General features: G+C 34.1%; 1 protein-coding gene across 1 annotated transcript in view; it reads left to right on the forward strand.

The window, feature by feature from the left end:
• The window catches only part of LOC308273170 (disintegrin and metalloproteinase domain-containing protein 18-like), a gene marked incomplete at both ends in the record, with an annotated part of 167,211 nt that overhangs the window by 127,964 nt on the left and 22,747 nt on the right, over positions 1–16,500 (forward strand). The window contains one exon of the mRNA XM_080710264.1: positions 1,796–1,910. Within this exon, the coding sequence (XP_080566390.1) occupies positions 1,796–1,910 (115 nt within the window). The remainder of the gene's footprint in view (positions 1–1,795; positions 1,911–16,500) is intronic.

A 16,500-nucleotide genomic window follows, 5' to 3' on the forward strand; every position in this document is an offset into this window, starting at 1 on the left:
TTTGGGAATAAGTTTATGGTATATCATTAACATTACTTGGGAAAAACACATAAATATGTGTTTATGGCTATTTATATACAAATATATAAATCTTTCTATATATATTTCATATATCACATAGCCAAATTATGGAAACAACCCAGGTGTCCATTAACAAATGAATAAATTACAAAATTGTGGGAAATACACTTTAAACAGTGGATAAGTAGATATAGACTACAGACAATTTTAGTTCAATATACTTTCATTGCTTTGATTTTGCACAATATGTACTTGTTTAATTGTAAAAAGGAAATAATACTGAAATAATTAAATATAAAAACATTAATAAAAGGGAACACTGCCAAATGTAAACTTCTAGCAATCAAATTTACCATATATTTTTATTTTATTATTTATTTTAATATTTTCTTTCACATCTATTTTGTTTTGGAGAAGATAATCACTTAAAAATGAAACCCTATTGTGAATTGTGCTACTATGACCATGGGTATACATATTTTACTGTAGTTCTCTGGTTTCAACTTCTTTTGAAAGATACCCAAGAGTGGTATAGCCAGATCATATGATGAATCCATTCCCAGTTTTCTAAGAAATTTCCACACTGATCTCACATACCCAAATCATGGAACCAACCCAAGTGTCCATCAACAGATGAATAGATTACAAAATTATGGGAAATATACACAATAGAATTCTACTCAGAAATAAAGAACAAAATTGTGTCATTTGCAAAAAAATGGAAAGACCTGGAAAACATTATGTTAAATGAAATTAGCCAATCACAGAAAGTGAAGAATCATGTTTTTTTCTGACATGAGCCAGGTAGGGAGTAATTGGAATACAAAAGGGAATCCAGATAATGGAATGTATCCAGAGAGGTGGGCTAAGAGAAGGGGAGAGGAAAGAGTGAGATTCATTAATGGAAATACTACCATTGAATGTGTGTGCATAAGGGAATATATCAATGCCAATCTCAATTCTGTGTTTTGGGAAGGAGGAATGGAGAAGCACCAAGTACTGTGTTCATGTATATCATTGTCAACATGATTTATATTAGATGAGACTATAATGCACCAATAAAAAGCACAGAAAAAATGAAACCCTATTGAACAATAATGCACAAAATGTTGAAGAGAGGCTAGAATAAGAACTTACAATATCCATGTCAATTGATTATTTAATCTCAGTAGTTTGTATAGAAACTGGATAAATAGAAAATGTTCAAATTGTAGCTGGGCATGGTGGTACATGCTTGTAATCCCAGTACTTGGGAGATTGAGACAGGAGGATCACAGGTTTGAGGCCAACCTCAACAAGTAGTGAGACATCAAATTAGTGAGACCCTGTTTACAAATAAGAAATAAAATCATGCTTTGGGTGTAGCTTGAAGGAAGAATGCCTCTGAGTTCAATCCTCAGTACCACACATAACACACACACACACACACACACACACACACACACACACACACACATAAATGTCCAAATTGCAATAGCAAATATTTCCAAAATAAATAATACTGTGAAAAACTTAAGTTCACCTCTGTGACTATTAAAATCATAACTTTATTGAATCTCATTTTTAAAAGATGATTAAGAAAATAAAGTAACTTATCAATAGTAAATATATAAAGACTAAAAATATTCATTGATATAGTTCATTAATTTGCCATTTACTTTATCATCAAAATGTTCGCTACTTTTTATAACCCACTTCTCTTTAAAAATTAGTTATTCTATGTATTTCAGGCATTTATATCAGATGTAAGGTAAGATAATGCATTCTCTTTCAGATATGTAACAATTTGGGTCATTGTCACTGCTTTCCTGGCCATAGGCCTCCAGATTGTAAACTCCATATTGGTTCACCAGGGGGCAGTATTGATGATGGACATAATCAGAAATCTTGTAAGTATAAATTAAAATTTAAAGCAAAATAAAGTCATGTTTTACATGGCACAAATTTTTAAAATATACTTCTCAATCGAATATCTCATGGCTTCCTGAGTAATTCAAAGAGTTATCTTAAATGGTGGCTTTATTTAATGTTATACTACATTGTAATCAGATTTTCTCACATTCAAAGGCAAGTAGTACTCTTTAAGTTTTAATAAATATTGATAAGTAAATTTTTAAATATTATATATAGAATAATGAAAACTGCATGTGTGATTGCATTTCATATTATTAAATACTTTGTAAAATATTTAAAAGAAACTGTGGGATAGAGTGTGCATTCTGAATAAAATTTGGGAAAACATGGCAAATATAAATATATATTTTATGAGGAAGTAATAGTAAATTAAGCACTTTGTTAATGAAGGCAAAATTATAAACCATTTTGCTTCAACCACTAATTTATTTGTACCTTCCCTCTACAAACATGTTATTAGGTGTCTGAAGAGGAAATAAAATTAATATTTATATCTCAGAAATTCTACACAGTGGTGATATGAAGGTTTGGTAATATCAGTCTGTATAAATGGAAACTAATTGAAAGACAATGGCCTTAATTATAAGCAAACAATGAAAGGAAAAATAAACAAGTTGCTACATAATACTGGGTATTTATAAAGAAAATTAATAAAGTATAATTATCACAAAAGAATCCAGTGTCAAATATAATTGATAATTATGCTTTATGAATTTTATTTACAAATATCCAATATTATGTAGCAACTTATCATGATAAAAGAATCAGAGGATGACATATTAAGAAAATAATTTTTGTATTGTGAATAGATTGATTATCTGTGGGATAATCCATAAAATATCACTGTGCACTGGATAAAAGTGCTTTTAACACATTAAAAACATTAAAAAATGGTAATCCATAGCTTCTGATTAATTTAGGTAGTCAAAGTAACTCATGAAATGGTAAAATGTGTATGCAGTGTGATAAGACAGAATATTAGCAAGCAACAGTATTTTAGGAACTTAATCTCTAAAATTATAATCCTTGAAAGAGAATAAAAAGTAGTAGCAAATAAAATGTCTGTTTTTCTTTCCATGATAAATTAATAATAAAAATAATGTAAAATAATTGGACTGTGACTCTTGAGAAAAGGGAAACACATGAGACCCATGGTCTATTTGTAAGACAACATCAACCATTTTTGTGTGTATAGAATAAAAGAGTTAGATGAAAAGATTAGAATATAGAGAAAAGCTATTTTTTTAAATAATGGCTCCAATTTTTCCCACCATTATTTTACTACCCAAAGCACACAAGCTAGTAAGTCTTTTGTCCATGAAAACATGACTGTAAGTCTGTGGCTTCCATCTCTTGGGGTGATCCTATCTCCCCTGACCCAATTATTTTAAGATGGAAGATCAGCCAGGAAGAAGCAGTATGAAACACATTGGCTTCACTACCTCATCATATTCAGGGATGTGGATTTTTTTTTCTTTAGTATTATCTGTTACAATGGAAATGATGTCATGAGGAGAACACAGAGGACCAATTGACCTGTGAGCCTGGGATAGCAGGCCTATTTAGAATGAAAGACAAATGAAGTAATGACTAGGAATTTACAAGAAGAGTCTTTGGAATATTATGCACTTTAAATCCCTCTGCATCGGGGGAAATTTAAAAGAACACATTCAAGACTAGGGAAAACTCAACTTCTGTACAGCAAAGGAAACTATCAATAACCTCAACAGAAAGCAGACAGAATGGGAGAACATTTTTGCTAACTACTTCTTCGATAGAGGACAAATATCTAGAATATACAGAGAACTCAAGAAACAAACCACTAAGAAAAAAAATAACCCAATCAAAAATGGGTAAGTAAAGCCAGGCATGGTGGTACATGCTTGTAATCCCAGTACTTGGGAGGCTGAGACAGGAGGATTGAATGTCCATGGCTAGCCTTAGCTACTTAGTGAGTGCCTCCATAACTTAGTGCTACCCTGTTTCAAAATAATAAAAAAAAATAGGATTGGAGGTGTAGCTCAGAGGTAGAATGCCCCTGGGTTCAATCCCCAGTACCAATAATAAAAAAAAAAAATGGCCAAGTGAAATAAGTAGACACTTCACAAAATAAATTCAAATGGACAATAAATGTGTGAAAAAATGTTCAACATCACTAGCAATCAGAGAAATGCAAATCAAAACTACCCTGAGATTTCACTTAACTCCAACTAGAATGGCAATCATTCAAAACACAACAATAAAAGCTAGTGAGGATTATAGAAGTGGAAAGTCTAATACATTGTTGGTGGGATTGCAAATTAGTGAAACCACTTTGGAAAACAATATGTAGAATCCTCAGAAGGATGAGAATGAACTTACCATATGATCCAGCAATACCACTTCTGGGTATCTACCCAAAAGAATAGAAACCAAACTACCAAACTAATGCATGTGTATCTATGTTCATAGCAGCACAATTCACCCTGCCAAACTAAGGAACCAGCCAAGATCAACAAATGAATGAATTACAAAACTATGGTACATGTACACAATGGAATTTTCCCCAGCCATAAAGAAGAACAAAATTATGTCATTTGTGGGGAAATGGATGGAACTGGAGAACATTATGCTAAGTGAGATTAGTCACAAAAAGTAAAAAATCGAGTGCTCTTCCTAATATGTGGAAGCTAGGGGGGAAAAAGGATTGTAGAGGAACTATAGATAAAGAAGTTGAAATAATAGTTGAGCAAATAAGGCAACCTGAAAGAAATGGAAGGGGAAAGAGGGAAATTCCCTAATGTACATGATGTACATTAGAAAGCATATCAAAGTCAATCACTAATCAAATATGAGAAGGGGGGAATGGGATGGGAATTAGGGAAGGGTTAAATGCATGATGTGTGCATGTATGCCTCTACCATTTTGTACTCTATTAAGGTGTATAACTACATGCATCAATAAAAAAAAAAAGACTAACAGCTACTAAGAAGACCATAATGTTTCATGGATGCACAGTGAAAGTCTGGCTAACTGTGAAAGAAGTGGCCCAACAATGATCACTCTACAATGACTAGAAAAGATGATTAGTGTTATGTTTGCTTCTCAGTATTTTCTTCCTTGGGTATGTGTCTATTATTGTTTTTCACTTAGCTCCTGTTTTTAAAGACATCACTGTCAAAATATTACCTGAACAGAAGCCAAGGAAACCGAATGCTACTGAATATCCACAAGTCAAGAGATACTTTTTAAAAAGAGTGTGGAAAATAACAAATTAGAGACTTCTGGGAAGACGGTGACTGAGAAAAGCAGCGTTTACAAGTCCTGCTAACACTCAATCTCTATTGCCACAAAATCAGTGTTTTTCATAGCCAGAAAACACTATCAGCAGAGAAATAAAAAATGTAAACACAAAATACAGAGTCAAAGAAGACTAGAAGAACAACCAGAGACCAGAAAAGAAACCAGCCTGACTGTGGAGTTGCACCAGTGCCATCATGCCTCACAGCACCAGGCTGCAGACAGGAAAGGCAAACAAGGAGCTGAAGTGAGCAGCTGTGGATCATTCGGGTATAATTCAGCAGTTCTTTCACCACAAAGAACGTCTAAAACTCCCAGTGGCCAAGCTCATCACGCCTTCCAGAGACTCAGAACGGAGCTCAAAACCAGAAATATGCCAGTCTCACAAGTGAGAGCATAGCAGTGGCACCATATTTCCAGCAGTGACAGCGAGTTCACCACTTTTTTGCCCTCAACAGCTCCAGATCGGCACGCACAATAACTGTAACTGTAATTGCGGCTCCTACAGGAGAACTCCCAGCACAGCACCCCCAGGGACTTGCGCAGCTTTGATAATCTCCCTGGGTCTGAGATTTTGTAGTCCAATCCAGTGAAGGAGTAGTGGTGGCAAAGATATCACACTCTAGTTGCAGCTCCCTGTGGGAAAACGCCCAGTTCAGCATCCCCACAGTCTCACGCATCATTGTCTAACTCCCTGGATCTGAGACTTTACGATAAAACAGTAAAGGAGTAGTGGCAGCTGAGATTACCACAAACTCCAGATCAAGAGCACCATGAGTGAAGTTGTGGGGACCTGGGGAAGAACCCAGAGAAGGCACAAACTTCTGAAATCATGGGAAAGAGGAACAACAATAAATCAATGAACGCCCACAACCCCATAAGATCAGAGCCTGATAACACAGAAATTCAGAGATCTCCAGAAGATCAAATCAGGAATACAACTGTAGAAATAATACAGGACTTTCAAAAACATTTAGAGAGAGCCTAAAAGAAATAAACGATGCAATCATTGAGGTAAAGGCATCAATTCAAACTATAAACAATCAATTTGACCACATGGAGAATTAGAATCTCACTCCTAGAAGATGATCACTCCAAAAATGAATGCATAATTTATAACTTAGAAAAAAATCAGATAGCAGGAATCTGACATTGAAGAAATTTGGGCCCAATTTAAGAGAGCTAACCTAAGAATAATTGGATTAAAGGAGGGAAAAGAAGGTGAAACCAAAGAGATCAATAATCTCTTCAAAGAAATAATAGCAGAAAAAATTCCAAACATATAGCAAGAGGTCGATACACAGGTCCAGGAAACTTATAGAACTCCATTTAGACAGGATCAGAGAAAAGGTTCCCCATGCCACATAATTGTCAAAATGGCCAATGTGGAAGCCAAGCAGAGAATTTAAGACAACAAAAACAAAAGGCCAAGTGACATTCAGAGGCAAACCAATTAGAATCACTCCAGACTTCCCAAACCAAGTCATGAGAGCCAGAAGAGCATGGAGTAACATATTCCAAACTCTGAACAAAAACAACTTCAAGCCAAAAATTTCCTACCCAGCAAAACTATCCATCAAATTAGATGGGAAAATAAGAAGCTTCCATGACAAACAGAAACTGAAGGAATTTATGTCTTCAAAACCAGCGCTAGAGAAAATACTCAAAGAGAGTAACTACAAAGAAGAAATAGGTAATACACACCAGAACCAGAGAAACAAGATTTTTCATCCACCAGACAACTAAGCAAAGGAGAATAAACAGTATTTCAAACAGAAATAAAATCTTAACTTGCTAGGAATTAAAAGTTTTCTCTCAATAATCACACTGAATGTTAATGGCCTCAATTCCCCAGTAAAAAGACATAAAGTGACAAAATGGATTAAAAACCAGAATCCATCCATCGGCTGTTTACAAGAAACACACTTTACAAGTAAAGAGAGTAACAAACTCAAGGTAAAGGGCTGGAGCAAGGTAACTCATGTTATGCAGCCATCCTAACAAATGTGAAGTAGGATTTCACTATAGTTTTTATTTGTATTTTCTTAATGATTAGTTATTTTATGATAATAATGAGTGATATTCATGTGTTTATTACTCATATAAAAATATTTGGAGATTAATTATTTATTTTAGTGTTTTACCTATTTCTAAATTGTATTGTTTGCTTTTATTGTTGCTAATTTTTAGGATTTCTATTTGGAATATTAATATAACTTCAGATGTATCATTTGGTAATATTTTATCCCATTCTATCAGTAACTTTTAACTCTCTTTACATTGTCTTTGGATGTACAAATTTTTTATTATTTTTTAGGAAGTTTGTTTATTCTTTTGTTGCCTGTGTATTTGATATCATATCCAATAAATCACTGCCAATATCAATGTTGTGAAGTTTTATGACCCAGGTTTTCTTCTAAAAGTTTATAGTTTTAAGATTTACATTTAGGTCTTCTATCTATTTTGAGTTAATATTTGTATATGGTGGTAGGTAAGGGTCCAATTTTATTCTTTTTCATGTAATTATAATTTTTCAACAATATTTAGTGAAAAGAGTATTATTTCCTTCACCAAATGTTCTTGGAAACTTTGTCAAAAATAACTTGACCATATATGGAAGAATTTATTTCTAGGCTTTTTATTTTACTCCACTGGTTCATATATCTGCCTTTATAGCAGTACTACACTGTTTCAATTATTGTAGCTTTATAAGGTTTGAAATCAGAAAATGTACATCTTCTAGCTTTGTTCTTTTTTGAGATTGTTTTGGGTATTTAGAGTTCATATTTCATGTTAGGATAGATTTTTTCTGGAAAAACAATAAATAAATGTATGGTAGTTTCACCTAAAAAAAAAAGAAAGGAAAAAACATCCTCTGGTAAGAAAGGAAGCAAATAGAAATATTGAAATCTTATCTCTAAATGATCAAATATTTGATATCAGACAAATGAATCTGTTATGTGAGATTATCATTGTTAATTTTGGATAAATTATTATCGTATTAGATGTCAACCACTAAGCCAAGCATGGAAAGGAGGGATGGGGAGGGAATGGGTTGGGGGTTGGGTAGGGGCTAACTGGGCAATGTGTGCATGTATGTCTACATAAGTTTTTTTTATCCCATTATGATGTATGAATACAATGCACCAATTAAAAATTTTTAAAAAGAAACTATACATGACCCAAAATCCTTTTCCATTATGCCTTCCTGAATTGCTATACCAAAAAAGGAGAAGTGTTATTTGGAAAATGGCATACTTTTCAAGATTTCTCTTATTTTTTTTGTAATGCTTCTACAAATCCTCCTCTTACAGGTGATCTTCATCCAATATCTAAGTAGAGTCTCCCTCCAAAGCCCATTCCTTTGACTCTACCAATCAATCATGGAATTATAGCATACTTTAAGCCTTGCAGACTGAGAAGACCCTTTGTCCAGAGTACTACTACAAATGAGAGACACACTGAGAAAACACATTGGTGGTGCTTTATCCACTCATAAGCAAATTTATGATGTAATGAGAGACCAAATAAGCCACCATGGGCACATTTCCAAAAAGAGTGACATTCCCTCTAGAAGATCTCAGGCAGTTCCTTGAGATACTCTGATTCTGAAAGGACAAGGACACCTGTGAGGGAGTCAAGATATTTTCTAGGGCTTGAGGTGATGTCACCAGGGAGAATATAAATGGTAGCTGGAAGAAGGCGCTTCAGAGATTCATTCATGACTTTAAAGAATTGTCAAGGATGAGAAGTTTGCAAATGTCAACAAAGATAGGATTGAAATGGTTGGGGCTTGAAATGGTTAGGGCTGACACTATTGTGTCAGTGGCTCCAGAGGAACTGAATAATAAAAGTTGCAGGAATGGAGCCGGGCGTGGTGGCGCACGCTTGTAATCCCCGCGCTTGGGAGGCTGAGACAGGAGGATCGCACGGGTTCAAAGCCAGCCGCGCACGCTGGCTTAGGAGACCCTGTTTCCAAATAAAAAATATAAAAATAGGTCTGGGAGTGTAGCCCGGAGGTAGAAGGGCTTCCAGGAACCCCAGTACCACCAAAAATAAAAATATAAAATAAAAAATTAAAATAAGTTGCAGGAATGGGAAACAGATGCATATGTGAGAAAGAGGCCAAATAAAGAGAAGAAAAATAACAACTCCCAAGGATATCCACAGTGAGAGGCTTAGCAGAAGCTTTTGTAGTAGAAAACATGGACCCAACACCAATAGCTTTTCATGAGTAGATAAAAATATTCATAGTGTATTATAAAAAATAGTCATTCCCTATGCACAATTTCTGAATATAATGACGCTTCTCAAGAGGAGCCTGAGGCAGATCCTTCATAGTGATTCCAGGAGGCCTCATGGCCACCAAAGGCTTCTCCCTGTGTGGCATGGACCTGGAGGACTTCCCAGTAGGACAAGACATGGAAGTGGAACAGTGATATTTAGTATTCTACCCTGTTTAGACTAGACTAATATTTGTGGTGGGTTTTTGTAATAACAAGAAGATTTTTTAATTAAAAATTGGTAAATACTTAGAGAATGAAGGTATAAAGGAAGAAAATATTTGGTACAACCAGGCAGTGTGTGTTTTAAGAAAAGTGTTACTATAAAAGAGTCAAAAAGATAATATCTTTAGAGATTTTAGAAAATAAAATATTCAACAAGCTAAGGTCATTATAAAAGAAAGATTTTTTTGAATAAATATAGTATAGCTGAAGTGCACAATGTCCAGTAAGTCTCGAGTAGTCCTAGACCTTCACATCCACTCACCATCTCCTCATTGACTACCTCAGAGCAACTTTCTCTCCTGCAGCTACATTTAATGCAAGTGTCCTATACCAATGTATTTTATTTTTTAATCTTTTAATACTATCTTTTTCTGCTCCTCTCCTATGTGTAGATATCTTTAGATTTCTTATTAGTGCATCATAGTTGTCTACTGTATTCAGTGCAGTAGTATTTTGCATATATGTACAGCCCAGGAGCAGTAAGCCCTATCAGGTAGTCTAGGTATGTAGTAGGCAGTGCCATATGGGTTTATGTAGGTACACTCCATGATGGCTGAACAATAACAAAGCACTTCATAATATATTTCTAAGAACACATCACTATGTGGTACATGACTCTGTTGTTTTGGTTTGTTCATTACTTTTTGTACTACTGAGGATGGAACTCAGGGGCATTCTACTTATGAGCTATATCTCCAGCCCTATTTCATTATTTTTATTTTGAAGCAGGTTCTCACTAAGTTTTGGAGGGTCTCACTGCATTGATGAGGCTGGCCTCATATCTGTGATCCCCTGTCTCAGCCTTCCAAGTCCTGGGATTATAAACCTGGGCCACCATGCCTGGCTATAATGACTGTGTTTTTAAACGGCTGTATCTTCCTAGTGAATGTATAATACCTTCTTCTTTGGATAAATAGTGTCATGGGAAACACATTTGTCAAATCTCATCCAACTGTACAGTAAATGTTTGCATTTCATTGTATATGGAAAGTAACTATAAAAAAGAGAAAATGCCAACGATATGTAATGGCCAAGATTCCTTTCTACTATTAATGGGAATATAATTGCAACAACCACTCAGAAATATCATTGGAAGTGATATTTACTAAAGGTGAACGTAGATATTTCCCATGAACAAACTTTAGCCGCTCCCCAGATAGTCATATGTGAGAGTTACACAAAAGGGCATATTAGTGCACACCTGTAATTTTAGTACTTAGAAGGTTGTGGTTAGAAGTATCGCAGGTCCGAAGCCAACGCCAGCAACTTAGACCCTGTTTCAAAATAAAAGTAAAAAGGTCTGGGAGTGAAGCTAAGAAGTAGAATGCCTCTGAGATGAAACCCCATTTACACACACACACACACACACACACACACACACACACACACCACACAAATATGTCAGTCAAAAGATAGGCAGTAGATAGTCATAGAGGCCCTATTCATAATACCCCAAATAGCAAAGTAACTACATGTCCTCTAGAATAAGATACGTTAACAGCAACTATTTCTATGCAAAAATGTAGTATCCATCAATAAGGATGAACATTTCACAACTCTAAACAACAATATGGGTAAATCCCAAAAGTCAGTAACTTTGAACAAAAAACGTTAAAGAGAACAAAATGTGCATACGGTATAATTCCATTGTTACAACATTTAAAACCTGTCAAAGTTGATTCATTCTCCTAAAATCAGGCCAAAGTACTGATCTTCCTTGAAAAGAATAAAAGTAAACTTTGGAGATTCTGAGGTTCTGTAATGCTGTATTTCCTGGATTTGGTGCTGAGTTCATGGCCATATTTAATTTAGAAAATTCTTTGATCTGCAATTTATATGTACATAGTTTTATTAATATGTCATATACTTCACTGAAAATTTGCTAAATAAATAATAACAAAAAACATATAACCTTTAGGAAAGAAGAATGATTAGGAAATATTCCAAATTGCTTGTCAGGTTCTAACAGGATGTGTTTGGGGACCTGACAATTAACATATGCATTTTCATTTTGTCAATTCATTGCTAATTTTACTAATATATTTATAAATTGTGTACTTTATCTGAACTTTGTGATACTTTATACTAATATCTCATAGTAATGGCGTGCCATGTAATGTTTTAATTCCTGTCTCATTTATCAATTATCTTGTGATGAGAATATTCAAAATCATTTCTTCTTGCTTTCTGAAATATATAGGGCATTATCCATAGCCACCCTACTGAGCAATGGCACATCATCATTTCTCATTCCTATCTAACGTAAACTTAATACCCTCAGATTGGGAGAGGTTGCTCAATGAGAACTTTTAAATTATTGATGTTACAAATAAACCAAATACAGTAAATAGCCCTCAAAACATGTGTACAGTGCCATAATGTTCAACCAAATATGTGTAAAAGACAAATAGGAAATCAGTGGAAATGTGCTATTGTGGTTTGGGGGTTATAAGATTAAATGCCATTTTTCTCCATTGTAATATTTTACAATGTGTTAAAAAAGAATATGATTAAAGTAACAAAATGAATATTTAAGTTTCTGATAAATCTTCATTTTCTCATGTTTTATTTCTAGATGTAATTCTAAAAAAAGGCTACAGTGAACATCGGGACAACTGGCTTATTCTGAGTTTCTACATTTTTTTGCCATTTTTTGTAATTTTTATTATTGTGATCATTAAGAGAAATGAAATGAGAAAATCATGCAACAGAGAAAACACAGAATATGAGGGGTAAATATGACTCAAACAATAAATTTATTAAATTAAATTGGATTGGTTATCAGTTTCATAAATTCATACTTATATAACTTTTGTTATTTTAAAAATCTGAATAATGTGCTATTTTTAATCTAACATTAATGACATTCTTACAATTTTGTTTGCTAATACTTTTTTGTTAGTATATCTTTTGACTCTCCTAGAGCCTTGTTGAGTTTCCACACTATACAAGAGACTCAGTAAGTCATATAAGAATATAATTCTGGTGCATCAATTTAAATTTCCTTCTGGTTGAATCTACATTATGTATTGTATTGGATATTTTTTTTTTTTTGCAGTACTGAGGTTGGAACCCAGGGCTATTGTACCTCTGAGATACACCCCCAGCCCTATTTTTTATTCTTTACTTTGAAACAGGGTCTCACTGAGTTGTAAAGGGCCTCATTAAGTAGCTGAGGCTGGCCAGGATCCCAGATCCTCCTGGCTCAGCCTACCAAATGATAGGATTAAAAGCGTGTGCCACCACACCCAGCTGGATTGGATATTTTTAAAAGAATGCTTTTGCCAGTTTTAGAGTTTTATTAAAACTTTTATTAATAACTTTTTTATTTCACAATTCTTCTGTGTCTCAAATACTATGAAAAATATCTCCAGAATTTCTCTTAAATTATATAATACTTCCTATAATTTTGTACGTTATTCTTATATTTCTGCAATCAATACAGCCCAATATAAAAGAGGTGGAAACAAGGTAGATTATTGACCCCTGCACTTAGTAAGTGCACTGTCCAGAGACAAAGAAGCACCTGGCAAAAAATAAATTACTAGCCTGTTGCCTTGGAATGCTGTTAAGGACATACCAATACAAAATCTGTAGTGAGAGGCCAGCAACAGAAAAGGGGGCAGAGTTCCACTTTGGGGTCTCCAGTGTGCCTGCCAGACATATGTTTTGCTTCTTTTCCCTTTCTATTTCCTACTGACCTTGTAATGCTTGATGAAGCTGCACCTAGCTGCCTATTCGTTTGAATTTACCAATTCAACACATTTTAGTTGAATTAGAAAAAGGGCCCTCAGCCCCATTACAACCATAACAATTAGCAATTTCAACAACCTTCTCTCAATAATTAGTAGAATAAGTAGACTGAAAATTAGAGTAAGAACCTAAAGAAATAAAAAACTGTGTTGGCAGCAGGATCTGTTGGAACACTCCATGAGACAATAGCAGAAATTACATTTTTAAGTGCACCAGAAAAACTTGACAAGTTAGAGCATTCAGTGGCATAAAGCGTATCAATGAACTTAGATCCAGATCATGTGAAATATGTTCTCTGAACAGAGTTATATTTGTAGTCCATAACAATCAGATATCCAAAAAATCACATACTCAGAAAATACATAACACTGTGTGTGTGTGTGTGTGTGTGTGTGTGTGTGTGTGTGTATTATTGAGAATTGAACCCAGTGCCGTTCTACCTGTGAGTGCACCTCTTTTTTTATTATTTATTTTGAAGCAGGGTCTCACTAAATTGCTAAGGCCCTGAACCTGGAATCCTCCTGTCTCAGCCTCCCAAGTAGTAGGATTATAGGTGTGAACCACCACCACCCTACCCAGTTCTTTTGATGGACATGTTTTGTGTCTCTCATATATAAATACTTGGGGAGTGGAAAAGCTTGTTCATGGCATATACCTGTTTAATTTCAGTAATTTACATGCATGTAACACCATGCATGTAACTCATAACATACTTTTAAATAATTCATTTGATAAAATTTGTGAGATGTGCTTAAAGGAGTATTTTGGAGAATTTCTATGACTTATATCAGTAACTTATATCAGGAATATAATAATGTTTAAATCAATTACATGAACTTCTACCCAAATAAAATAGTAAAAGAGAAAATTCAACCCAACGTAAGAAGAATGTTTAGAAAACAAAAACAAAATAGAAAACAGAAATACAATAATATCAGTAAATCAAAAAACAAAAGAGCTGTCTCTTTGGAATGATCAATGGAATTACTTCACCCATATTCAGTTTTATCAGAACAAAAAGACACATATTACCATTATCAGAAAAAAGAAAATGTCTATCATTATTGATTTATGGACAATCAAAAGACATTAAGAAAAAATTAAGAAAGCATTCATACCAATTAACTTGTCAACTTAAATCAAATGGGGAAAATTTTCTGAAAGAAAAAAATTCTAGTAAATATATCTAAAAACAAATAAATGACCTGGATAACCTCCTGTCTGTTAAATTATTAAATTGTTGTTCAAGTTTTGTACATAAGCATATCTCTAGGTTCAAATAACTTCATTGTTAAATTCTAAGCAATACTAAAGAAATAAATCATATCAGTGCTGCATACACTTTTCAATACCTTTTCAGGAAACAACTCCTACACAACCAGTATTAACAAGTTATAAAATCAAACAAATACAACTGGGCATAGTGGTTCAAACCTATAACTCTAGTAGTTGGGAGGCTGAGACAGGTTTCCAGCCTCAGCAACTTAGCAAGGTCCTCAGCAACTTAGTGATATCCTGCTTAAAAAATAAAATAGGTTTGGGGGATGTAGATCACAGGTAGAATGCCTCTGAGTTCAATCCCCATACACACAAATACACACTTTTGAAACTGAGCAGTAATAACTGGTCCGATCAGAGGTCTCAATTCTTAAATCATTTGGACAGTTTTGGTTTTGCATTTCTTCTATTTCCTTTACATGAAAATAATTATGAGCTTCTTGAAGTAAGTCTGTTAGAAGCCTTGTATAAATAATGTATGCAATTGCCTTTGCTTTCCTCATTACATTTGGAAAGGCTGGTGAAGGGTATTATGCTTACAAATATGTTGTTCACTGGATATCATTCAAGAGCTATAAAACAAATGAGCTGTTCTTAATCATTTGACAAAAGGAGATTCAAAATCCATTATTTCCACAACAACCCAACACCATGAGCACAGCAACAGCATGCCTGTCATCACTGAAGGTGTTGGCTCCTTTTCCCAATGATAGAATACAGCTTAAATGAAGACATAAGGCCCCACTTGCTGTGTGGATTTAAGTGAGAGAGATTTTTCTCATACAGTTTCAGATAAATACACAATAGCATAGCCACCTATGTGATGCCTGCTATCGCTAAGTTAAAATATATTGGTTAACTCAGTTTTTTTGTGCTAAGAGAATTTTACCACAGATAGTAGAAAAATCCATAGGATTATCAAAAAGTATCTGGAAAATTTATACTCTAATAAACTGAAAAACAGAATAAATCAACAAAATTCTAGACACATGCAGCCTATCTGAATTGAATCAAGAGGATATAGAAAACCTAAACTGACAAATAGCAAGCAAATAAATAGAAACAGCAATAAAATGCCAGGTCCAGATGAATTTTCAGCTAAATTTAACAAAACATCATCTCAATGGATGAAGAAAGAGCATTTGACAAATTCCAGTATCCATAAATGTTAAAAATACTGCAGAAAGTTGTAATAGAAGGAACTTACCTCAATATCATAAAGGCAATATGCAATAAACCCCCAAACCATATTATATTGAATGCGAAAAATGTGAGAATTCCCTTTAAAATCAGGAACAAAACAAGGATGTTCACTCTTTTCTAATAGAGTACTTGAAACTCTAGCCAGAGTGATAAGGCAAGACAAGAAAATCAAAGAAATACAAATAGAAAAAGTCTGAAATTATCTCTATTTGCAAATGACATGATCCTACACTTAGAAAACACCCCCCTCAAAAAAAAAAAAACTCAACTTAGTGAGACCCTGTTTCAAAATAAAGAATAAAAAATAGGGCTGGGAGTATAGCTCAGAGGTAGAAAGCCCCTGGATTCAATCCCCAGTACTGCTAAATAAACAAACAAACAAACAAACAAGTAAAATAGAGCTGGTGTTGTAGCTTGTAGCTGAGAGGTAGAATTCTTTTAGGTTCAATCCTCAGTACTGTATGCACAAAATAAAATGACAAAACACTAAAGAAAGAAAGAAAAATCTTAGAAGATGGAAAAACTCAGACCTATTGTTCTATTT

This window comes from Muscardinus avellanarius (assembly GCF_963383645.1).
Source record: "Muscardinus avellanarius genome assembly, chromosome: 14".
Classification (NCBI taxonomy): Eukaryota; Metazoa; Chordata; class Mammalia; order Rodentia; family Gliridae; genus Muscardinus; species Muscardinus avellanarius.